Genomic DNA, 26,307 nt, shown 5'->3' with positions numbered 1-26,307 from the left:
CACTAACTTTCCTCTAGTACTGTATAAAAATTAACATTTCACAAGTACTGTATAAACATTAACATTCACCAATTAAAAATCATCTTTTGTTCCCTGTCTGTAGCATTTTGACCATAATTTCTTTAACAGCACTGATAAATCTATCCTTAATAAGCAGTTATTGTAGAACCGTATGCTATATATCTCCATCTTTTCGCATGCTATTTTAGTAAATATAAAACTTCATATTTATGAAGGCATTGGTATTGAAAAGACACTTATTCTTTGCAGATACGTATAAGTAAAAACAATGACTCTAGTTTAGAGTAACTATTTTTCACTTGATTATGCCTAAAACTTGCCTTATTTCTGCTTCCAATGAACTGTGCGGACTTTATTCACTTATTAAAAATATTTATTGTTGCTAATATTATTTAGTAGAAATTGCAGCCTATACAGTACAGTATAACAATGTCTGTGGTGAATGTGAATTGTATTCAGTGTTTAAGTAATACTGTAGTATAATTTGAAAACTAGTGCTGTACAGTATTGCTTGAAGTAAGTTATTTTTGTTTATCTAGCAGTAAGTTGAGATTTGTCACTTTCTAGCCCTTGCATCCTTTAAAATACTGTACAGGTTACAATGCCTGATTATCTGTTGCAAGGAAATGACTAGACATTAAAAATTTACGGTAATTTTAAATGCTCAGCTTCATGGTAACTTCTGAGCAATATTCTAGCTCCTTATTAGTACTGTATTCCACTTAACATGCTACCCCATTTACTCCATGACAGTTAGACGCAGTGTTTGTAGCTAGTTACTACATACCTTATCGCTTGATTGTAGAAAGTTTTTTCCTCAGTTTTATAAGTTTATATATTTAATTGGCTATTCAAGTTAATTTGGCATGTAGTCCAAACAAAAATCTTCTGCGAAGTGTTGTAGGGACTTATCAGTTAGATGTGAACACATTAAACATACATATGTTCTTTTAGTACTGTACACTGTCATTATCATATTTCTTAAAGTATTTAACTGGAATAGTAAAATCAAGTCCAATGAATAATTTTAAATCCATCTTCACATTATTATATTGTATTTGTTAATTTTCAATATTAAACTTACCCGATAATCATGTAGCTGTCAACTCCGTTGCCCGACAGAATTCTACGGGAGGGATACGCCAGCTATCACTATACTAGAAGGGGGTGTACTCACCAGCGCCACCTGTGGCCAGGTACTACAGTACTTCTTGTTGACACCTCCTCAATTTTTCCTCTGTCGTGCTTCCGGCAAGACGTTCTGGGATACGCTTATGATCTTGGAGTATTGTTCACGGCTTTTGGTGAAGTATTTCTCTCAGATTTCGGCTGTCGCTATACTGGAAAACTTCTATATTAGCTTAGATAGCTTTTATTTAGTTCTGATTAATGGTTAACGATCTTTTTGCTTGATTTGGAATCCCCCTTGGCTAACTCTTTGATTCAAGATGTCTGACATTTCACAAGCCCCACCCCATAGACGATGTAGGTCTTGTAATAGGCGTATTCCGAAGGCCTCGGTAGATCGTCACACCGCTTGTTCTGACTGTAGGGAAAGACCCTGTCAGTTGGAAGATCGATGTGAGGAATGCGCCGGACTTTCGGAACTTGATTTTGTCCGATTCCTGAAATATTCAACCAAGTTAGAGAGAGAGAGAGTTAGGAGGAGTTCTTCTCGCTCTTCACTTTTTTCCTCACCTCATGATCCCCTACCTTTTCCTCCCCCTGTAGTGGCTACCCCCGAACCTACTATTTGCCCTCAACCTGATATGTCTGTTGTGTTGCGTGCCATTCAGGCTTTAGGTGACAAAGTGGAGTCGGTGGTTAGTGATCATAAGTCTCTTATGGCCGAAGTCAAGGAACTTAAGGTCAAAAGTGCAGTGGGAGGTAATAGTGCCAGTGCTGTGACAAGTGCTAGTGTCAGTGCAGTGCCAAGTGCTAGTGTCAGTGTCAGTGTGGTGCGTGAGGGTACTTCTGTGCGTGCCAGTCGTCCTCCCAGTCCGGGACCTCTTGCAAGCTCCCAAGCCCAGGGGAGAAGCAATGTCGAAGGGCAAAAGGGTTCGGCAGGCCTTGATCGGCGCACAGAAGTATCCTCGGTGGTTGCGGGCGTGTCTTACAGAGACCGTCACTCCCACCCGCAGACGATTGAGCCCGTCTTTTACTCGTCTGCTGAAGAATTGTCAGGGAGAAAACGCTGGACTCAGGTCTCAAGACCTCTCAAACGCAAAGTCCAGACCTCAAGAGCTCTACAACCTGGCTGCAGTCATTGGATTAGCTCTGACTCTCCGCAGTCATCAGGTGACTGCACACCTCCTAAGAGGGGTAAGGTGCTGCCGCAACAGACCTCATCTTCTGTTAAGGCTTTGCCTCAGCAGACCTTAGTGTCTGCCGACCCCAAGTTGACTTTACTGCAGTCCATGCAGTCACAGCTTGCGGTCTTAATGCGTGAGTGTCAGGCTGAGAAGGTTACACCTCCTCCTGCGATCGCTCCGCCTAACCGCAGTCCAGTCTGCCAGGCGTACGATGTTGAGGCTCCTCAGGATACCTTACCGCGTACTGAGTTGCCAGTTTCCAGCGGTGTGCAGCAACCTCCGCCTTCCTTAAGGCAACCTCAGCAATGGGAACAGGAAGCTTATGCCTTACTTCCTCCGCTTCCGCTTGCGGTTTCACCAGTGAGGCTACACTCTCTTGAGGTACGACAACCTCTTCCATCCATGAGGCAGACACCTCAGCTCTCGCTGCAGCGACCTCAACCCTCCTCAAGGCGAGAGCCTCAACACCTTAGCCTTGCGCCTCAGGAACCTCAACTCGCGAGACAAGAACTGCGTTCTGCGCAGCCGCTACCTCAACTCTCGCAGCTCACACCTCAGGAACCTCAACTCGTTCCTCAGGAACCTGCTACTGCGCATCCGCAACCCTTACAGCAAGCGCAACTCTTGAGTCAAGACACTCATGCCAGGAGTCAGCCTCCTCAACCCATGCGCCTACCTTCCGCTACTCTTTTTGACCAGCCTTTGCAGCCTGAACCTCAGGTTTTAACTCATCAACAGAGACTTGAGGATGAAACCACAAGCGTTTTTGCACCCGCTTGTTCAGATTCTGCTGTTCAGCATACCACTGTTCCATTACCTCTCACTTCGCTACACTCTGGTGATGAGGTTTCTGATGAGGAAGCTGCGCACCTGGATCCCTCATCAGACGTGGAAGAATCCAAGTCTTCTCCTCCACCTATTGACTTTCGTAAGGTCCTGGCTCTTTTCAGAGAGGTATACCCGGACCATTTTGTCTCTGCTACCCCCCGCTCTCCGCCATCTGAGTTTTCGCTGGGCATGCAGCCTGTCAAGTCAACATATACTAAGCTCGTCTTTGCAAGGTCCTCTAAGAGAGCTTTAAGAATTTTAGGGGAGTGGTTGCAGTCTAAGCAGCAACTAGGGAAGACTTCCTTTATGTTCCCACCGACTAAGCTCACTTCTAAAGCGGGCGTATGGTATGCCACAGGAGAGGAACCAGGCTTGGGAGTACCTGCCTCTGCCCAGGCTGACTTCTCAAGTTTGGTCGACTCTCCTCGTAGAACAGCAATGAGGCGCTCTAAGGTTTGCTGGACCTTCTCCGATCTAGACCACTTCCTAAAGGGTGTATTTCGTGCCTTTGAGATGTTCAATTTTCTTGACTGGTGCCTGGGGGCCCTTAGCAAGAAGACCTCCCCTGCGGACAAGGACTCGGCCATGCTTTTAATGTCCTGCATGGATAAAGCTATTAGGGATGGATCTGGCGAGCTTGCTTCAATGTTTGTGTCAGGAGTTCTTAAGAAAAGGGAGCAACTTTGTACCTTCCTTTCTTCCAGCATCACACCTTGTCAAAGGTCTCAACTCCTTTTCGCTCCGCTCTCTAAGTTCTTGTTTCCCGAAGAGCTTGTCAAGGACTTGTCTGCGGCCCTGATTCAAAAGGACACTCATGATCTTGTGGCCTCTTCAGCTCGTAAGACTAAGGTTGCTCCCTCAGTCCCCAGGACTTATCGCACCCCAGTGGCTGATACTCCTGCTACGAGGTTTATTCCGCCCTTTCGTGGTAGAGCCCCCAGCCGAGGAAGCTCCCGTCCAGACTCTTCCAGGAGCAAGTCTAGGAAAGGTTCCAAGACTTCAAAAGGCAAACACTGACTCTCCTCCTCTCCAGACAGCAGTAGGAGCCAGACTCAAGATCTTCTGGCAAGCCTGGGAAAAGAGAGGTGCAGACGCCCAGTCTGTCAGGTGGCTGAGGGAGGGTTACAGGATACCATTCTGCCGCAAACCCCCTCTGACCACTTCTCCCATCAACCTCTCTCCCAACTACAAGGAAAAGGACAAGAGGCTAGCGTTGCACCAGGAGGTGTCGCTCCTGTTACAGAAGAAGGCAGTGGTTATAGTCCGGGACCATCAATCCCCGGGCTTCTACAACCGTCTCTTTCTGGTGGCCAAGAAGACAGGAGGTTGGAGACCGGTGCTGGACGTCAGCGCGCTCAATGCTTATGTCACCAAGCAGACGTTCACTATGGAGACGACGAAGTCGGTCCTAGCAGCGGTCAGGCAGGAGGACTGGATGGTCTCGTTGGATCTGAAAGATGCTTACTTTCACGTTCCTATTCATCCAGACTCCCAACCTTTCCTGAGATTCGTTTTTGGAAAGGTTGTGTACCAATTCCAAGCCCTGTGTTTTGGCCTAAGCACAGCTCCTATGGTGTTTACGCATCTGATGAGGAATATTGCAAAATTCCTCCACTTATCGGACATCAGAGCCTCCCTTTATTTAGACGACTGGCTGTTGAGAGCCTCCACGAGTCGTCGCTGTCTGGAGAGTCTCAACTGGACTTTGGACTTGATCAAGGAACTGGGTCTGTTAGTCAACTTAGAAAAGTCCCAGCTCATTCCCTCCCAATCCATTGTTTACCTGGGAATGGAGATTCGGAGTCAGGATTTTCGGGCTTTTCCATCGGCCCCAAGGATAAGCCAAGCCCTAGATTGCATCCTGAGCATGCTGAAGAGGAGCAGTTGCTCGGTGAGACAGTGGATGAGTCTCACAGGGACCCTTTCATCGTTAGCCCTGTTCATCGAGCTAGGGAGACTCCACCTCCGCCCTCTCCAATTCCATCTAGCAGCTCATTGGGACAAGGATTTGACGCTCGAAGCAGTCTCTATCCCGGTCACCAAAGAGATGAAGACCACTCTCTTGTGGTGGAAGACCAATCTCCTTCTCAGGGAGGGCCTATCGTTGGCGATTCAGACCCCCAATCTTCATCTCTTCTCGGATGCATCAGACTCGGGCTGGGGCGCGACCTTGAACGGACAGGAGTGCTCGGGAACGTGGAACAAGGAACAGGAAACGCTCCACATCAACTGCAAGGAGCTACTGGCAGTTCATTTGGCCCTATTGAACTTCAAGTCCCTCCTGCTAGGCAAGGTGGTGGAGGTGAACTCCGACAACACCACAGCCTTGGCTTACATCTCCAAGCAGGGAGGGACCCATTCGAGGAGCCTGTACGAGATAGCAAGGGACCTCCTCATTTGGTCAAGAAGTCTAAACCTCACCCTAGTTACGAGGTTCATCCAGGGCAACATGAACGTCTCAGCAGATCGCCTAAGCAGAAAAGATCAGGTCATCCCCACGGAATGGACCCTTCACAAGAGCGTGTGCAACAGACTTTGGACCTTGTGGGGTCAGCCGACAATAGATCTTTTTGCCACCTCCATGACCAAGAGGCTTCCTTTGTACTGTTCCCCAGTTCCAGACCCAGCAGCAGTTCATGTGGATGCTTTTCTGCTGAATTGGTCCCATCTCGACCTTTACGCATTCCCACCGTTCAAGATCATAAACAAAGTCCTTCAGAAGTTCATCTCGCACGAAGGGACACGGCTGACGCTGGTTGCTCCCCTTTGGCCTGCAAGAGAATGGTTCACAGAGGTACTACAATGGCTGGTCGACGTCCCCAGGACTCTCCCTCTAAGAGTGGACCTTCTACGTCAACCTCACGTAGACAAGTTGCACCCAAACCTCCACGCTCTTCGGCTGACTGCCTTCAGACTGTCGAAAGATTCGCTAGAGCTAGAGGCTTTTCGAAGGAGGCAGCCAGTGCGATTGCCAGAGCAAGGAGGGTATCCACTCGTAGAGTCTACCAATCCAAGTGGGAAGTCTTCCGGAGCTGGTGTAGAGCCAATGCAGTTTCCTCTACCAATACCTCTGTAACCCAAATAGCTGACTTCCTTTTACATCTAAGGAATGAGAGATCCCTTTCAGCTCCTACGATTAAAGGGTACAGGAGTATGTTGGCTTCAGTTCTCCGCCACAGAGGTTTTGACCTTTCTTCCAACAAGGACCTTCAAGACATCCTTAAGTCTTTTGAGACTTCTAAAGAACGTCGTTTACCCACTCCAGGCTGGAATCTAGACGTAGTCTTAAGGTTCCTTATGTCGCCTAGGTTCGAACCTCTCCAGTCAGCTTCCTTCAAGGACCTTACCCTCAAGACTCTTTTTCTCGTCTGCCTTGCAACAGCTAAAAGAGTCAGTGAGGTTCATGCCTTCAGCAAGAACATTGGGTTCACATCCGAATCTGCGACATGTTCTTTACAGCTCGGATTCTTAGCTAAGAATGAACTTCCTTCACGTCCTTGGCCTAGATCGTTTGAAATTCCTAGCCTTTCCAACATGGTAGGTAACGAGCTAGAAAGAGTTCTTTGCCCTGTCAGAGCTCTGAAATATTATCTTAATAGGTCTAAACCTATTCGAGGACAGTCAGAAGCCTTATGGTGTGCAATCAAGAAACCTTCGATGCCCATGTCCAAAAACGGGGTTTCGTATTATATAAGGCTTCTGATTAGAGAAGCCCATTCTCACTTGAAGGAGGAAGACCTTGCTTTGCTGAAGGTAAGGACCCACGAAGTGAGAGCCGTAGCCACTTCGATGGCCTTTAATAAAAACCGTTCTCTGCAGAGCATAATGGATGCAACTTATTGGAGGAGCAAGTCAGTGTTTGCATCATTTTATCTTAAAGATGTCCAGTCTCTTTACGAGAACTGCTACACCCTGGGACCATTCGTAGCAGCGAGTGCAGTAGTAGGTGAGGGCTCAGCCACTACATTCCCTTAATCCCATAACCTTTTTTAACCTTTCTCTTGAATGCTTTTATTGTTGTTTTTATGGTTGTTACGGTAGGCTAAGAAGCCTTCCGCATCCTTTTGATTTGGCGGGTGGTCAATTCATTCTTGAGAAGCGCCTGGGTTAGAGGTTATGTAGAGGTCCTTTAGTAGGGGTTGCAGCCCTATATACTTTAGCACCTTAGAGTTGATTCAGCCTCCTAAGAGGAACGCTGCGCTCAGTAAGGAAGACGAACTTAATAAAGGCAGAGTAACGGTTCAAGTCGACTTCCTTACCAGGTACTTATTATTTCATTGTTATTTTGAGATAACTGATTATATGAAATACGGGATACTTAGCTATCCTTTAGTCATGTACACTGGTTTTCACCCACCCCCCTGGGTGTGAATCAGCTACATGATTATCGGGTAAGTTTAATATTGAAAAATGTTATTTTTTTTAGTAAAATAAATTTTTGAATATACTTACCCGATAATCATGATTTAATTGACCCTCCCTTCCTCCCCATAGAGAACCAGTGGACCGAGGAAAAATTGAGGAGGTGTCAACAAGAAGTACTGTAGTACCTGGCCACAGGTGGCGCTGGTGAGTACACCCCCTTCTAGTATAGTGATAGCTGGCGTATCCCTCCCGTAGAATTCTGTCGGGCAACGGAGTTGACAGCTACATGATTATCGGGTAAGTATATTCAAAAATTTATTTTACTAATAAAAATAACATTTTAGTAAATGAGTCTGTATAGATAGTACCTCATGAAAGGTACCACCTACAGTTTGCTTATGGAGTGTATTGTAAATGGTACTAAGGGTTTGTAGCACCATCCCTTTGTCTTCCAGCTGTATTACTTTCTGTATTTTACTTTCCATCTTAACTTTTTTTTTATTTCCAACTATCCATCCAATATTATAACTTTATTTTGCTTTATTCTTCAATTTCAAAACTAATTGGAACTAGGTTATGTCAAGGGTGGGCAGTTATAATAAGTAGAAAGAGATGAAACAGTACAGTTGAAAAGTATAGGGCAGAAATAAATTTGGCAGAGGGTCATATGGAAACTGCAAAGAACCTTGAGCATGGTCTACAGTGAACCCTGCAAAGCCACTTGTAATGGATTCTTCCCACAGTGTTTCAGTTTTCATTATCACCATAAACTTACATTACATCAGTACTTCCCTTTAGAAGGTTAAACATGAAATTAGTTCACTCCACTCTTACCTGTTCTGCCCTCTCCTCTTCCTTAACTCCCATCAGAGCTAGGGCTTCATTTACCTCAAGTTTCTAAACAGTTTCTTGGTCCTTCTTACAGGTCTTCATTTGCTATCCCACTTCTGTACCTACTTCTTTTCCTCGTTCCCTCTCATCACATGTCCAAACCGTCTCCATTTGAATTATTTCAGCTTTTGGACATCAAATCTCTCCACTACTTCTTTTTTGTAAAATGATCTATCATCTTTATTCCAGTCGTGAATCTTACCATTCTAAGATTACACCTAATAAAACTTAATTTTTGAGCCAAAGTTTCTGGTGTATAGAATTGTACAGTACATTATTATTATTATTATTACTACTAGCTAAGCTACAACCCTAATTTGGAAAGCAGGATGCTATAAGCCCAAGTGCTTTACCCTTTCTACTAATGTGACCTGTTTATTTACCATTGGTCTAGTAATCACTCTCCAGTTTCTTATATACAGTACTGCATTAACTCTTACTTATTGCTCATAACCTTTTACCTCAGTCCAGTGTGTCTTCTATGTAACTGAATGTAACATATTTTAAGACCTGACAGTCTATCCTAAAAGGCATTTCAACTCCTGCAATTTTCCCTGTATGCTTGTATCATGCATTTCAGGCTTATAAAACCATATACTCATGCAATACCATCAGCTACATGTGGTGCATAGTATCTTATAGTGTTTACCCCCACTTTTTTCCCATGACAACCATATGGCCATTTTTTTAATAATATTTTTTTCCCTTTGTTTTACCTACATTGATTTTGAGTCCTCACCATTCCATTATTTCTTGGTTTTTAAATATTTCCACTACCTCTTCTTTAGGTTCTGTTGTTCAACACTTAGTTTCTATGGGCCCTCAGCCATACATGCCTTCGCAAATTCCTCCTTTACTGCTATAAGCTACATACAAAGTGTTAATTGCTGATACTCAATGGACAAAACCTTTTGTTTTTTTTCAAACTCCTCTAATACCCTTACTTGTCTCGGTACTTTATCAAATTCCACCTCAATATCCTTGGGTTCCCCTGGCAGTTCTTTTAAGTTGTAGCCCTGATATTTCAATGCCATTTCCTTTATTTTGGTTTTAAACTGGCCACTCACAATGTTAATGTAATCTGACTGCACTGGATTGGAATCTTTATTTTGATCCCTAAGTCTGAGCCCAAAGTTCGAATGAGTGGAGTACAAGTGTTTAGCTATAGGATTTTGAAGGTGAATTCATAGAGATCATAGGGCTAAGCTAGATCTGGTAGCACTGTTTGTTGCCAGAACCATAACTTTGGCTTTTACACTTCTGACATCACCCCCGCTAATTTCTGCCACCTATCATGGTCTGGTAAAGATTTATGCCTGATGGGCATTTTCTGGTTGTTTGGGTACACCTTCAATCTGTCTTTTATTGGCTTATGGTCTAGCAATGTTTTTTGTCATGTAAAATAGGTCTTGCTAGACATTTTTATTTCAAAATGGTCCTGTCTTATTCCTATAGAACATTTGTTGTGGGAATTAAACACTTAGCCTTTACATACTTCCTAAACTTGCAAAAATATTTATTGGTAGTGTCTTTGTTATCACTGGCATCCTCCCCACACCTTACCACTCTCTATGCCAATCCTCTTCTCAAAGTTATCAAAACACCCATGATGTGGTTTAAACACATAATCACTTGTACAGTCAAGTAATATCATTACCCATTCAAAGTACCTTTAAAGGAAGCTGCTGATTGATTTCAAGTACAAGGTTTAGGCCATAGGCTAGCTATATCCTCAGAAGTGATGCAAAAAGAACTGCAAGCACAACAGCTGCACTAAAGGTGTCACTGAAAATTATTGGATTTATGAATTCCTGTCATAAAGCCCAGCACTTGGGCCCAAGAGCTTATTCAGGGCCCATGTTCAATTACGGGGACAATCCTGCGGTTGCAGTATGAAAGGGATATTATGAGGTTGGACAGCAATATGAAAGAATGAAGCATGAATGGAGATATAGTTAAGGCTAAAAAGTGACTGCAGCTAGGGGCTATTAGGATGCTGCAAAGACCTTATTTGTAATGCCTACAGTGCATTGCTTTAAATTCACTAGCAGCACTAGGCCCTCTACAGCTAAACTGCACATGAGCTGTTGGTTTGCTAGTTATATGAAAAACATGTTTTATGTAAGAAAATATTGTTTATATTATTACTGAAGTCCAGTAAACCATATTTACAAGGATCATTTAGCATACACTCTTAATTTAGTCCCCACAAGGTAGGGGAGTGCATTTTACTCCTAAAGAAATATTTGCATGTTGAATTTTGCTGTAGAAATGCTACTTATGTTATGTGTGCAAAATTACTGTCACCTTTTGAGATGTTCTGTTATCACCAGCCACAAACCAAAGCTACAACAGTTGAATTAAAAAAAAAACCAATAATGCCTAAAATATTTGTAATCTGCATACCATAAACAAAAAATATGTACTAACTGGATATAAAATATTTTATGCTATGAAAGTCCCAGAGCTATTTCATAGCACTTTACTCCTTTGTATTTTGAACAGAATGGTGGTGATAGTCTTTATTGCTTTAAAGAGTTACTTGTCTAATACCTTTAAATGACTGGTAATTCTTTAAAATTAAAACAAAGTGAAGATTTAATTTATAATTCAGTCACAAAATTTAACTACAAATTTTAAAAATAATTTATATTTTTCCTAGCTATACAAACCTGTCATTTAAATGGGTTTACTCTGTTGCTGTTTTGCTATAACCAGAATTAAGGAAATCATGAGATTATGGTAATATTGTATGGTTGCCAGTATCTCTCTCATGCTTGGTAGGAATGTCTGAATAAGCTTGACTTTCATCACATGCTCATGGTCAAGATTTGAGTGGTGTATGAGGTGGGACATGTAAATTAAATGACCTAGGCCTGGATAGCTAAAAAAAAAAAAATATTTTAAAAATTTGTGGTTTGTGCCTACGTGAAATGTAAACCCTTGTCATTCAAATGGTTTCCTTCATTCTGATTGTAGCAAAACAACGATGGAGTAAACCCATTTAAATGACGAGGGTTTGCATATTGTGATATTTTTAGAAGATATGTTTTGTAGCATGTAAAATTAAACCTAAGTGTAAATACAATGTAAATTTTACAAGGGTTTATAATTAAATGTTATTTATTCACAGTGACTGTAGGTTACTACATGATATCCATAATCAAATACTGTACATATCTAGCCAAATAATTACTTGCTATTAGATATTGCTAGGAATCTCTCTGGTGCATTTTACATTTGCTCATTGGCATAAGAAGAATTTATGAACATTATTAGAGTTTCTATTCTTCTCACTTAAAATTATTACTTTGTGTACTCCACTTTTCTTTCACATATTTTTCAGTAACTGTAGGAACCACATACAATGAAATGAAATTTCTTAAACAGGATTATTATGTCAGGATATTTTGATCTGATTCATTGATTGTGTCTGCCTATGGTAAAGCTGGTACTTTTGAGTTTTCTTTTTTTGGAAACCTCATGTTCTTGGTAACTAATTCCCTTTCCAGCATGAAGAAAGATCAAAATTTAAAGAAATCTTGTGATCAAGCTGTATTTGAAAGGATAATAAATCTAGCAAGGTTGATATAATTATATAAAATAAATCATTAATCCTACTAAAGATTATTGTACTTGTTTATTCATTCTTAATTGTGGTTCAATGATAAACCGTTATACATTATTTTAATATGTAGACACTGAAAGACCTTTTTATAGTAAGTCGTTTAAAATTAGTGGTATGTCACATTTGTCCTACTTTATTTGCTGTTATAGAAAGCATTTATTTCAAATTAAAAAAGGCATGAGGATAACTTTATGTATTCAGCATTAGTTAGCATAAATTATTTTTTACAGTTTAGTGTCTCGCAAAGAGAATAATGTAATAGTTACTGTATAGCTTTCCTACTAGTTGTGTATGCAATTCACTTCTTTGTTGTCGTATACTGCAAGCAATTGAATTTTCATTTGTATTCTTTCTATTTTTTATAGCTTGGAGATAGTAGTGACTCTCCAGATTGGGTTGGGGATGCCGAAGCTGCAAGAGCCAAGCGTGGCCATGTTCTTAAGGAATTGCTGGACACAGAGAGAGTTTATGTCTCAGAATTGTGTTCAATATTAAAGGTACAATATTACATATTTTTTTTTTCATCACAAAATATGAAAAAAAAGTAACTTGTACATTTCTTTATTGTGTGTTTCTTATCAGAGTATACCGTGGAATTATTATTGTTAAGGGTGTATTTACCAATCCTATGCAGGGTTATAAAGATGAAATGCTGAATCCAGAGATGCAGCCCCTTATCCCAGTGAATTTATATGGCAAGAGTGATCTTCTCTTTGGGAACATGGAGGAAATATTTCGCTTCCATAATGATGTCTTCCTTCGTGATTTGGAAAACTGTATTAACACTCCCGAACTCATTGGTCTTTGCTTTGTTCAAAGGGTAAGAATTTTTTTTCTTGAATTTTGTGGTCAAAATTATTACTGTTTGTATATATATTGATAAAACTACTGTATTCAGATGCTCATTATTTAATTAATATTATAATTACAGAAAGACTCCTTCCATCGATTATACTCACTGTACTGCCAAAATAAACCCCAAAGTGAAGAGCTACGTCGCCAGGTTGGAGACCACAATCCCTTTTTTAAAGAATGTCAGCGTCGTCTGCATCACAAGTTACCTCTAGGTGCCTACCTCCTTAAGCCTGTCCAACGCATCACTAAATACCAACTGCTTCTCAAAGTAAGTAAAACATTATGGAAGCATGTTCTTATATGTTCTAGTCCAATGACAACTAGTAATTAAGACCTTCTAGCGTATGCTTTTCTCATACAGAGTTTGAATGAGTAAATCTGATTTAGTTTGAATAGAAGAATCCTGTATAGTGGAGTCTGATTTAGTTTGAGCAAAAGAATACTGTATGGTTGTATTTTTTCTTATGTGTGAAAATTATCATAGCCAGTACCAATCAATGCAATCAAAGCATTACTGAATAACAGGGTCTGTTATTTACCAAACGGGCTAGATAATACTTTTATGAATCTAGTTTTACTGAAATTCTGTTTGTCTATTTTAATGCTATTGAATTTGTATTTGGAAAGTTATATCACTACTTGAGCTTGTACCACATGCTTTTGATCTATTAGATTTAACCTTTTTAAAAACAAATTTCGTGGGGCAATATTTTGGGTTGGATTATGACAGGAAGATTGTATAACGAAGGAAAAAATAATGGAAGATATAATGCTCATACGTTTTAAAAAAGGCTAGGAACTCTTATATACAGATTGGTTTGGATATGTGTGGAGGAGGAATACGAAAGTTAGCCAGAAAATCAGAAGGTATGGAAGGAAAAGAAGAAAGACCCGTATGGAGGCATAAAAGGAATAAGAGGGATAGATGAAAACCTATACCAGATTGGAGCTCAGGAAGACAAAATATTGGACAGATGAGAGTGAAGAAAACTCATTTCAGTTTGTTCCTACAGAAATACAAACCCTTTGCTCTTTACTATGGATATATGTTTTCAGTGTAACTGGAAACTAGCCATTAACTTTTATGCAAGGTTTCAGCAACCCTCCACTAGTTAGCGAGGGGTAGACCAGCCACCCTGCTCACACACTCACCAGTGATATATATAATTTTTTTTTGCTCAGTCGAGTGAAGATTTGCTGTCTCGCTCTTCCATTAACCGTTATTATAAATTCTTACCGGGTTGTAAACTTAACTGTTTTCTCTCTCTTGCAGGTGTGTTTAGTCTGTTTTGTGGGTTTGCCTTGACAGTGGCAGCACGTTTGTATCCCTTTTGGAGATGGATCCTCTCCGACTTTGTCCAGTGTGCAGACGACATTTCCTGCACACAGGCTTCTCCCTGCAATGAGTGTTGAGATTAGCCATCCTCCCAGTGGGAGAGATACAGTAGGCAATGGAAGAAGTCTAAAAGGGATTCTTTTCCCTCGGGGTCTTCCTCGAGGTCAAAGAAGTCCCGACTTCTTACTCTAGCATCCCGTACTCTCCCCTCTAACTCTGCTCATTTGTCCTTGTCCGGCGGATGTTTGAGCAAGGGTGATGATCATTTAACCTACGGACAACCTTTGGGTTTGGAGGCTCATGTTGCTTCCCGTAGCGAAGCAGCGGCACCCGCCTCCCATAGGGTGTCTAGCTCTTTTGATGCAAGGGGCATTGTTTGTGGCCTTCCAGGGGTCTTTAGGTTACCCCCACGAAAGAACGGCTTTTAGAGGTGCTGAAGTTTCGGGCACTGCAGGACCACACAGCTGCCTTTGCAGGGGTTGGTCACGAACTTCTCCTTGAACTTCAGAGTCCCTTCCAGTAGGTCGTGTCCCAAGCCGACACGTCCTCTGCATTACTCTCCCATTGGAGGAGTTGCATGGATTCTCCCCTAAGTTCCAATCAGACGTGCGAGCCCCCCGGGGTGAGCTTGGACACTGAGCTTGCTCAGTAGAAGGAACCTGGTGTTCTTTTACCCTACCAGGTTGGCAGAGTGAGAAGGTTTCTTCACTTGAGTGGTCCACCCCATGAGTACCAGTGACATATATCCAAACCTCTTCTAAGTGGCCTGGTGATTATGGCAGTAGACTCTCTATAGTCACAGCCCCTTTTCACTGTGCTGCCAAGACACAAGATTCTACAAGTCTCGTGAGTGCTAGACCTTAGGGGTCTTGCTTCGAGCAGCCGAGCTGGTTCTGTTGTTCACAAGTGATGACAGCATGCATTTACAGACAAGCCAACCTTGCCTTGCTCACCACCACCTGTGCCTGCTTGCTCTGCTTCTGACATGTAGAAGGAAACTCATGAACCACCTGCATGTGTTCACGCACCTGTTTGCTATTCTTCAGCTTGCAAATGAGCAGTTCCTAGTTTCAGAGCAGTGCTTGCCAACCTCGCTTGCGTGTGGTTAGCTCGCGAGTTCCTGCTCCTGATGGAGATCTGCTTACTCCGATAGAGCTGATTCCAAGAGTCCAGCGTGTGCACAAATGGCGCTTGCCAAGAGCTCTTGCAGCCATCCCTTTGTTTGTGAAAAATACACATGGTTTGAAGAGCTCATAAAAGCTGTAAAGCTGGATGTCACTGTCACCGACCCTGCTCCAGCCCGATCATCAGGGGATTGCCACCAACACATACAAATTACCCTCTTAGTGTCAGGATCTCTCAGGAGTTCCAGCCCACTTGTGGACACTCAGTACTGCAGTACTGCTTCCAATCATGCTTCTAATCCACCCTTGGAATCTCCTTTTACTCTAGGCCAATCTTCTAGTTGGTATCAAGACTCCAAGGTTGCCCATGACCAGCCTGATCCCCTGCGAGTAAACCTGGGTATTTTCCCAGTTAAAGTGACCAAGAAACAAAAGAGACTGAGGCAGGAGGTTCGAAGTCTCCGAGGGAGGTCTCATTTACGGAGAACAACAGGCTGTTGCCGGTTGAGTTCATGCGTACCGTACCAACCTCTCTGCCCCCAGAGCCTGTGGTTACTCTAGTGGTATGTCTGTAGCCTGCTTGCCTCCTTTGTGGCTAAGCCCCGTGAGGGGAAAGTTATGAAAATCTTTCTGAAGAACTGGGTTTCAAAAGATCTAGAGGTCCCAGAGTGACAGAAGGGCGCTGTTGGTGCAATACCTGTCTCGTTGTTGTCCACAGCGTAGAATCTCCCCTTTAGGCCTCATCCCTCTGTCAGGGTAGTAGTTGATGAACCTAGGTTCTTATGGGTGCGAGTCTGGGGTTAGAAGAGTCGAAAGATGAAGAATAGGACAACTCGAACCCTAAAACATCTGCCGTCGATCAGAGAAAGTCAGACCATTCTTTTATGCAGGTGTTAGCTTGCATAAGGTAAATCAATGGATAGGATGCAGCTTATCAGTAGGTGGATTGGATCTTGAAATGGCGAGACTCCGTAGTTTCAAAGTTCCAAAGGCAGGTTCAGAAGAGAGAACCGCACAAGTTACGCAACTCGTCAAAGGAGGGTCCTTCCTTGTTCAGCTCAGAAAATGTTGACACGGTTGCGAAGCACTGGAGGAAGGCAATTAAAGACTCGCTTCACCTAGCAACGTCGTCTAACCCCCACTTCGGCGCCATCTGCAACGAGTTCGGCCCGTCTACAGACAAGCACATAAGGTGTCAGTAGCTTTGAGGCAATCCAACGCCAAGAAGCAGGTTTCTAAGCAGCCCTTTCCTGGTAAAAGTGCTAGGGGCAAAGGAGGTAGCAGTGGAAGATGTCACCGCTTCTGCTAGGGGGGCATTCCTCTTTCTTGACCACCGATGGGAGGATGCCTTAAGCGCATGTGGTAGAGATGGGAGATCCTTAGGGCCGAATTTTGGACAGTCAATTTTCCAAGCGAGGTACCATGTCCCGTTCACTCCCTCTCTCACCCTACTTTGACACTACATCCACTGATTTCGTATTCCTTCGCGAAGGGATCAGCGAAGGATCTCGCCCTTCAGACGGAAGTCTAGACCATGTTGGAAAAGGGCGCTATCCAAAAGGTCCTTGGGTCATTGGGGCAGCAAGAAGGTTCTTTTTCATGTCTACTCTGCCAACTAGCCGTAAAAATTCTGTGATGGATGGAAGAAAATTTGATCGTGTTAGCCCAGTTCATTCCGGGCAAGAAGAATATTTTTGCGGATAAACTGAGCAGGGAGACTGAAATAGTTGGCTCCGAATGGTCTTTACATCCTTGGATATGGCTACAAGTAGTCTTTACATCCTTGGATAGCCAACAAAGTCCTTACTTTCTGGGGTTCACCGATAATAGACCTGTTTGCGACTTCTCTCGACTGGAAGCTTCCAGTGTACTGCTTGCCAGTACCAGATCCTCACAGGCATTTCTACATGATGCCTTCCAACATCCGTGGGACCATCTTGACATCTACGTGTTCCCCCTATCTGCCTAATGAGGAGACTCCTCAATAAGGTGAGGGCATCTCAAAATCTGTCGATCAACCTCCCATCTGGCAGAAGCTTTTAGGCCACCTTGCCTCCCTAGAGAAACTAGTACCCTCTGGGAGGATACATTTTTGCTCAATACCATGGGCACCAGGGAAGCAATGGTCACAGACTTCAGACTACGCATTGACTCTTGTGAAGATCCCTCTAGACATGAGAACAGATCTCTTTTGGTATCAAAAGGAGGAGAATCTGTTAGCAGGTTCACCTCTTCAGGTTTCAACTCCAGACTTTTTCATTTCTTTCAGATGCTTCTTGCCAAGGATTGGGTGCCCATCTGATGAAGGTACAAATCTCAGGACTGTGGTCACAGGAGGAAAATGTGTTCAACATGAATCATCTGGAACTAAAGTTAGTGTATCTGGCATTACTCTTACAGAGACAATCAAAGGTCACGTGGTAATGTTGATGACTGACAACACAACCATAGTGACTTATGTCAACAAGCAGGGGTCACGGTATCCCACCTCTTCTGATAGTTGGCAGTAGGGATTCATTATGGGCACAAATAAATGCTGTCCCTCTATTGGCCCAATTCATCCCAGGAAAGAAAAAGAACGTAATAGTAGGCAATCTGAGCTGACTAGGAACAATAATTGGTTAAGAATGATCTTTGAGTCCTCTAGTGATGAAGTGTCTCTTGACTAGTGGGGTTCCCTAGTCATAGACATGTTTGCCACACATCTAAACAACAAACTCCCTGTGTATTGTTTTTGAATTCTGGACCCAGCAGCAGTAATGGAAGATGCCTTCCAACATTCCTGGGATGGGATGGACATCAATGCATTTCCCAAGTTCTGCCTAATCCATCAGGTCTTGAATAAGATCAGACTGTCACAAAATCTAAAGAATAACACTATAGTCTATTTTTTATAGCGGGGCATATTTGCACCGACTCACAGGGGGTGCCCTTTTAGCTTGAAAAGGTTCCTGATACCTGATTGGTCGGAAGTATTTTTGTCCGAACACCTTCATTGTTCTCAAATAATTACCAAGTAAATTGAATCAAAACTCATTTACTAACCTATATTTCTCCATCACATATATGTTTGTCAATAAACAATGTGAAAGAATAAATATATTATAAAGTATCGTCATAGTAAGTCTACATTTGATAACCCAATCCGCCGAAGTCAACGACAGCAGCTTATGTTCGGATGCACGCTTTGTAATTTTGTAATTTTTCACATATTTTAACACAAATTGGGATAAATTACACTCAGCATAAGTTAAACATGTTATTATAAACTTTTTTTTAATACCAGAATTTACCAAAAACATGGGAATTAATAAAACCCTATATTTGTGAAAACTTATGGGGAGGTAAAAGAACAGCCTGCAGCGGTCTGGCGGGAAAACAGTCCCTTCTGACTCATAGATGCAGTTTTTTTTTTTCCCTTAATATAGTTTGGCCTATTCCTTTTACTTTAAATAGTCTTGCATTGTCTCCCTTCGTAATATTTTACTTAGTATTTTCCCACATTCCTGCTCACCTAATATCTATTTTCCCGGATATCCCTTTTTTCATATAGGCCTATGTGATATCCGCACTACGATTCCTTATGTCTTAGCCTCTGTGGAGAGTGTTGGCCTGAAGGGAAGCGGGTGCTAGTCTCATTAAAATAGTGTAGAGGCAGGAATAAAAAAAAAAATACTATGCTTAATTTCATTTGATATAATGTGAGCTACTGAACAGGTTTACAAAATAGGCTATACTTGCTACACAGCATAAAATTTATGCTGTTATTATTATTTACATACTTACTGACTTAAGGTACAAAACATAAGGAATCGTAGTGCGGATATCACATAGGCCTATATGAAAGAAGGGATATTCGGGAAAATAGATAGATATTAGGTGAGAAACAGGAATGTGGGAAAATACTAAGCAAAATATTAAGAAGAGGGACAATGCAAGACTATTTTAACTGAAAGGAATAGGCCGAACTATATTACGGAAAAATAAACTGCGTCTATGACAATCAGAAGGGATTGTTTTCCCGCCAGGCCGCTGCAGGGTGTTCTTTTACCTCCCCATAAGTTTTATTAATTCCATGGTTTTGGTAAATTCTGGTATTCAAAGAAAGTTTATAATAACATGTTTACCTTATGCTGAGTGTAATTTATCCCAATTTGTGTTAAAATATGTGAAAAATTACAAAATTACAAAGCGTGCATCCGAAAGCAAGCTGCTGTCGTTGACCTCGGCGGATTGGGTTATTAAATTTAGACTTACCATGATGATACTTTATAATATATTTATTCTTTCATATTGTTTATTGACAAAACATATATGTGATGAAGAAATATAGGTTAGTAAATAAGTTTTGATTCACATTACTTGGTAATTATTTGAGAACAATGAAGGTGTTCGGACAAAAATACTTCCGACCAATCAGGTATCAGGAACCTTTCCGAGCTAAAAGGGCACCCCTGTGAGTCAGTGCAAATATGCACCGCTATAAAAAATAGACTATAGTTGTGCCAAGGTGGCTGCAAGAGGAGTGGTACACCGATCTTCTAGATCTTCTCATAGAAGTTCCAAGAGAACTTCCAGATCGGCCAAACCTTCTACGTCAACCTCGCTTAAAGAAAGTTTGACGAAGCAGCCCACTGCACCTCCAGAAAAAAAAAATGCATTTCGAGACCGACTGCCGAGCAATATTTAGGATACCTCTGCAACTCCTTCGCAGCGGTCTATCAGGCAAAGTCATCACTTTTCTGTTATTGGTGTTATAGAAGGAATATTACTCTATCTACTCAAGGCCTCTATGCCACTGATTGCAGACTTTTTAGGTTTTCTACAGATGGAGAAACTTCCTCACAGCGGTAAAAGGCTATTGCTCAGCCTTAAGCCAAGTCTTCAGACTGAAGGGGATAGACCTTTACTTCCCGTGGGAACTTAGCTTGAATCAAAAGCTTTGAGCAGTCTTGCCCACCTCGGAAACTCAAACTCCCATTCTGGAGTGTATTAAAGGTTCTAAGATCCCTTAAGTTAGCACCTTATGAACCTTTTTGCAATGTATCAGGCAGAGCCCTAACATTGAAAACTGTTCATCTTAGCTCTAGCATCATCAAAGAGAGTAAGCAAACTACATGTCCTGTCTCACTTTGTCACATTCCAAGGAGAAGATAGTTCTGTTCTTTTCTTTTGTGTCAGAATTCATAGCTAAGACCCAAATCCATCACTGACTGATAACCGATTTGACTCCTTTATGATTTCAGCTATCTAGGAGATACAGTAACTGATGATTGGGACAGTCTGTCACTTTGTCTTGTAAAGGCAGTCCATGTTAATCCAAAGAATATTTCACCTTTCCGTCCTCTCGTCCCTAACTTGTTTGTACATACGTGTAAAGATCAAAACAAGAAACGGGTAAGCAGGAACACCAATCTTTCCTGTTACGAGAGACCATTTTGAGAGCTTACAAATCTTTGGGAGAAGCGTCGACTAGGCTCCTTCCAAGGCTCGTGACATTCGTGATATTACAACCACCTTAGCATTCTGCAAACACCACTCACTGGCACAATAGCTTAGTCTCGGGGTCTTGAAAAGATAGACCACCTTCACAGCCAATTACAGTACTTGAAAGATTGTACCCACAGATCTCTGGACAGATTCTCCTTATGTCCAGTGGTAGCCGCTCACTGGATAATTCAAACCTATGCCCTGGCAGTACACTTAACATGATGTCACGTCATTAATTATTTTCAGCATAAATATGGTATGAGAGTAGAATGAAAGTGCCTTCCTTCCTCTCTTCAGAACATACCTTTCTTGGGATTACCTAGGTTGATGGTCACTTATAATGGTAAGAATACCAGTGACATTACGTATGTGCGAGATACAGTATTTTAAAAATTAAGATATTCTTATACAAATCTAAAACTTTTCGAGTTGTGGCTATATCACTTTCCATGTACTTTTGAGACTGACAACATAACCTTATTTCTCATATGAGCTGGCCATGATAGTTATTATTTTATAGTTAGGGTCAAAGGTCAGACATACGCCATAACATCATCACATAGTGGCTTCCTCCCACCTAAGGAAGACTCCCATATTAATGACCATGGTTTGTATTCGCGTAGAAACAAACTGCAAATTTTCCAAAGTAATTTGTATTTTTCTTAGCTATATAAACCTGAGTCATTCACAGTACATTATCTATATTTCCTCATTCAACCCCCCAGTTTTAACCAAGACTAAAGTGATTATTGAGTCGCAAGTTCCTACGTTTTTATCCATCACAAGTGGGAACAGAAGGCAACCATAGAATGTTTCCAGACCCACAGGATTTCCTTAATTTTGGTCTTAGCAAAACCGCAATAGAGTGTAACTATATAAATAACACGGGTTTGTATAGCTAGGAAAAATACAAATTACTTTGAACATTTTTTTAATTTTTGATATCACGTTTAACAGACATCTCACATACATAAAGTTCTTATTTTGAAATTAAACTATGCTGTACCCTGCTCTTACCATACTGTACTTTGCTCTTTCCATACTGTACTTTACTCTTACCATTCAATTTGAAATATATGTAAAAATTTATCGCACATAAAAGGTGGCCTTGCAAGAAATCATAATACAGTAAAAGTAGCAGATAGGTAAAGAAGTCAAGTACAGAGATGTTAAAATTGAATTTTCTGAAGAATCATGTTATTTCTAACTTTATTTTATCAAAACCAAATCTCATTGAATAAAGATAATAATGATTATAAACAAAATTATTCAAAACTTGAATCCCCTTGGTAGACCAGGAATAATTGTAGTTTTGTGTACTAGAGATTTGTAAGGATAAATACTAATTTCTACTACCACCTTTTCCTGTTTACAAATTCTACTATCACCAATGTATTAATTTTCTTTTGAGTAAAGAAATTTGCTAAAGATAACCATCCAGTAAACCCAAAATAATTTAAATGGCTAAGGTTATTAAAGAAAGAAATGCCCCTAGCTACACCTAATGATTTAGGGTTGATCCAGTTAAACACTCCAAATTATCCAAGGTCACCTTTAGTCAAACACTCTGATCACCTGGCTTGTGTTTGCCTTTGTAATAACCTCTCAGGTAAGTGACTAGCCTCACAATCATGACCATAACACTCCCGTGGAGTTGGATGTATGGATTTGAGGTCGTATACCTCGTAAGTGGGACCATGGAGGCTGTTCGGCCACGAAAACTACAAAATTGGTATAATTTGTATTTTTCCTAGCTATACAAACCTGAATGTATGAAATATCACATGAGGTTGGGCTGAAAATAAATAGAAGAAAGACAGAGATGATGAGAATGGAGTATGCAATGGAAGATGAAATATCATTGGAAGGAGAAGGGATTAATGAGGTAATCATTTAAATATTTAGGAACTATGATCTCCAATACAGGATCTTTAGGATTAGAGTTTATTGAAAGATTGAAAAAAGCAAATCAGACAATGGCTAGGTTAAGTTAAATTTGGAATTCAAATCGCCTGAAATTACATATAAAAATCAGACTATATATCAGTTTAGTGAGGGGGGCAAGCCAGCCTCAACTTGGTGCCGGTCCCAAGCCCGGGTAAATGGGGAAGGTTGGCGGCAAGAAAGGCCTCCGGCCATGAAAAATTTGCCAAAACAAATATGGACTGTGAATATTATCAGAATAAAATTAATGCTAGATGGAGAAAGCTGGCCAGAAACACCAACCCCACATAGAAGTGGGAAAAGATGCAGACAAAGAAGAAGAGGAGGAGGTGTTACTCTATGGACATGAGTCATGGAATGACAATGAAACAATCTCTAGTAGATTTAGTAGATTTGAGAACAAAGCCCTCAGAAGGATATTGGGAATTAAATGGTAGGACAGGATTAGAAATGAAACTATAAGAGAGATTACTCGAGTGCCATATGTGGATGAGATCATGAGGGGTAGATGGAGATGGTTTGGGCATGCTCTTCGTACTCCCGAAGAGAGATAAGTTGACCAAACATTCAGCTGGGCTCCACAAGGCACTAGAAGAGCTGGAAGATCAAGGCCTACATGACTGAAGACTATGAACCGTGAAGTAGGAGATGATGAGTGGAGAAGCATTGAATTAAAAGCTCAAATTAGAGATGACTGGCGAAATCTAACCGAGGCCCTTTGCGTCAATAGGAGTAGGAGGAGATGATGATGATGATGATGATAACAAAAAACAAAAGTCATTTTATGGAGTTACTTCTGGTTTTGTTTTCTACAGTCAGACAGTCAAAAAGAAACTGGTATATATCTTCCTTACGTGAGTGGAAGTCTCCATGGGGTGGGAGGTCTACCCTTTATCCTCAGGATACGGTTACTACGGTAATAGCAAGAGATCAAAGGGGGGGGGGGGGGGGGCTTGGAGACTCTTCCATGAGGACTTACAGGCTCTCCTAATAATTCCCTCAACCAAAAAGAAATGATGTTTCTGGAAACTTTCTATTTGGGACGGCTAGTGCTCATAAACAAATTGGAGATTCTGGGCCTAAGGTATTGCACCCTCTTTAGATATTCAAGTACTACTTTTACAGGACCTAGTAACATGTCGTCTGGGTCATCGGCTACCTCTTTGAGAGACAAGATCGCGAGAGTCAAATCTTATATCATTATCAACTGGATTTTGTGTTTTGGCCACAAATTCAGGAACAAAAGACTAAGATAGTCCTCTCCACCCTCTGGAATGTGACATAAGGCGAGATATACCATGCAATAAACTCACTCTTGGCTGAAGCCAAGGCAAGGAGGTAGAAAGACACTTTAAGAGTAAGATCTTTGTCTAAGGGTTTATGCATAGGTTCGCACAGGGTCTTCTTCAAGGCCTGTAGAACCTTAGTCACATCCCAAGAGTGGGGTTTTAGTTCTCGAGGAGGGCAAGATTGCTCGAAACTCCTCTTCAAGGCTGAGAGTTTCCAAGAACCTGAGAGGTCCATTCCTCTCCGTTTGAATACTTGGCTCAAGGCAGAGTGGTAGCCTTTCACTGCAGTGACTGAGAGGGCCTTCTTATTCCTTAGGAACAGTAAAAATTCTGCAATCAGGGGAATAGTGACGTTCAGTGGAGACACATTCTCCAGACACCAATCACAGAAGCTGTAGAAGACTTTCAGAGGTATCTGCAATGCTGCTTTGCAGTTTGTTTTGAAAAGCTTTTCTTTAAGAGGAGACACTGGATAGTCTCCAACCGTGAAGGGATAGGTAATGTACTACTTCATGGAATTTTCTTATATGAGGTTGGCGTAACAGATTTGGTCATTCTGGAAGTTCTCTTGATATTTCCATGAAAAGTTCCAGCAGGTCTGAATACCTCTCTGCAACCTAGGGGCCACTAACGTTACTCTGACTCCCTTGGATGTTTGATTCTGTTCAGTGTTTTGACGTATCAGACAGAACGGTGGGAAGGTGTAGAAGTCTAGACCGCCCCATAGGTGTTGAAATGCATTTTTCATTGCTGCAGCTTGGTCTGGGACTGGAGAGCAATACACTGGGATTTTGTGATTCAGGTGGGTAGCAAACATATCCTGAGATAGGGAACCAGACAAATTCAGAAGTTTCTTTGCCACTAAAAGAAGCAAAGACCATTCTGAACAGACTGTCTGCAATAGCATTTCTCTTCCAGGGGATAAACCTCGCCAAGTGAGAAATTGCCTGGTCCTGTGTCCACATGAGAATATCTACTGCTAAGTTGCATAGTAGGAGAGAGAATATCCCTCCTTGTTTGGATATGTAGTTCACAACCGTGGAGTTGTCACTCATCAATACCACCGAGTGACCTGACAGAGTCTTCGGGAAGTGGAATAACGCTAGTTGCGTCGCTTTAATTTCCAGAAAGATTATGTGGAAGCTCTAGTCTTCTACTGACCATAGGCCTGAGATCTTATCCTTTCCCAGATGAGTGCCCCATCCCTGGCAAGATGCATCTGTGAACAGCATGAAGTGTGGGAGGATCCTGAGGGGGTGTTCCCGCTAGCAGTTTCTCTCCATTCAGCCACCACCGGAGGTACAATATCAACTCTTAGGGTACTGGAACATTGTTGCAGAATGGTCTGAGGCTTGTGACCCCTGGGTCTTCAGAACCCACTCCACCGAACGCAGATGCAATCTCCGCAGGGAAATGAGTTTCTCTAACGAGGAAAGGTCACCTAACAACTTATGCCACATCAGGGCAGGTAAGAGATTCCTTTTCAGGAAAGTTTCTGCCAAATTCCTGAACCTTGCCACTTTGTCTGCAGCAAGGAAGGCCTTGGCTTGCACCAAGTCTATGTCCATGCCCAGATACCTCATGGACTGGTTGGGGACTAGGCTGGACTTCTGGAGGTTCAGGTGGTTCCCTTACTACTGTACTTGCACAGATCCAGTAGTAGGTATCTGAGTTTTAGCAGGAGAGCTCGGGACTCAGCCAAGAGAAGCCAGTCGTCTAAGTATCTCATGGGCCTAATGCCCATGGCATGAGCCCAGATTGAGACAAGGAAAAAGACTTTGGTGAAGTCCTGGGGGGCTGTAGACAGGCAAAACACAGGACCCTGAACCGGAACAGCTCATCTCGAAAGGGAAACCTTAAGTACTTAATCGACGCAGGATGGATGGGGACCTTATAATAAGCATCTTTCAGGTCTGTGATCAGAAGGTAATCGTTCTTCCTGATGGCCTGGAGAATGAAGGATAGTCTTCATTTTGAACCATATCTGAAAAATAGAGAGGTTCAAGAGGGAGAGGTCTGTGATGGGTCTCCAACCTCCCGTCATCCTCTCTACCAGGAATATATTGCTGAGGAAGCCTGGAGAGCTGTTGAAGACCTCTATTGCTTCTTTGTCTAGCAACTTGGAGACTTCCTCTGCTAGGAATAAGTCTTCTGATGATCCCTTCATATAATATGGTTGGATCTAATTCCTGGTTAGAGGAGGTGGACAGTCTATGAAGGGGAT

General features: G+C 41.9%; 1 protein-coding gene across 11 annotated transcripts in view; it reads left to right on the top strand.

Moving 5' to 3' along the window:
• The window catches only part of LOC137657922 (guanine nucleotide exchange factor DBS-like), a 664,479-nt gene that overhangs the window by 559,618 nt on the left and 78,554 nt on the right, over positions 1–26,307 (top strand). For all 11 annotated transcript variants that reach the window (XM_068392587.1, XM_068392595.1, XM_068392589.1 and 8 more), the window contains 3 exons: positions 12,411–12,542; positions 12,680–12,865; positions 12,977–13,168. In XM_068392587.1, coding sequence (XP_068248688.1) covers positions 12,411–12,542; positions 12,680–12,865; positions 12,977–13,168 — 510 coding nt within the window. The remainder of the gene's footprint in view (positions 1–12,410; positions 12,543–12,679; positions 12,866–12,976; positions 13,169–26,307) is intronic.

Source organism: Palaemon carinicauda, chromosome 18 (genome assembly GCF_036898095.1).
Source record: "Palaemon carinicauda isolate YSFRI2023 chromosome 18, ASM3689809v2, whole genome shotgun sequence".
In the NCBI taxonomy this organism is placed as follows: Eukaryota; Metazoa; Arthropoda; class Malacostraca; order Decapoda; family Palaemonidae; genus Palaemon; species Palaemon carinicauda.
Note: the sequence above shows the minus strand (reverse complement) of the source record. Positions and strands in the feature narration are given on the sequence as shown.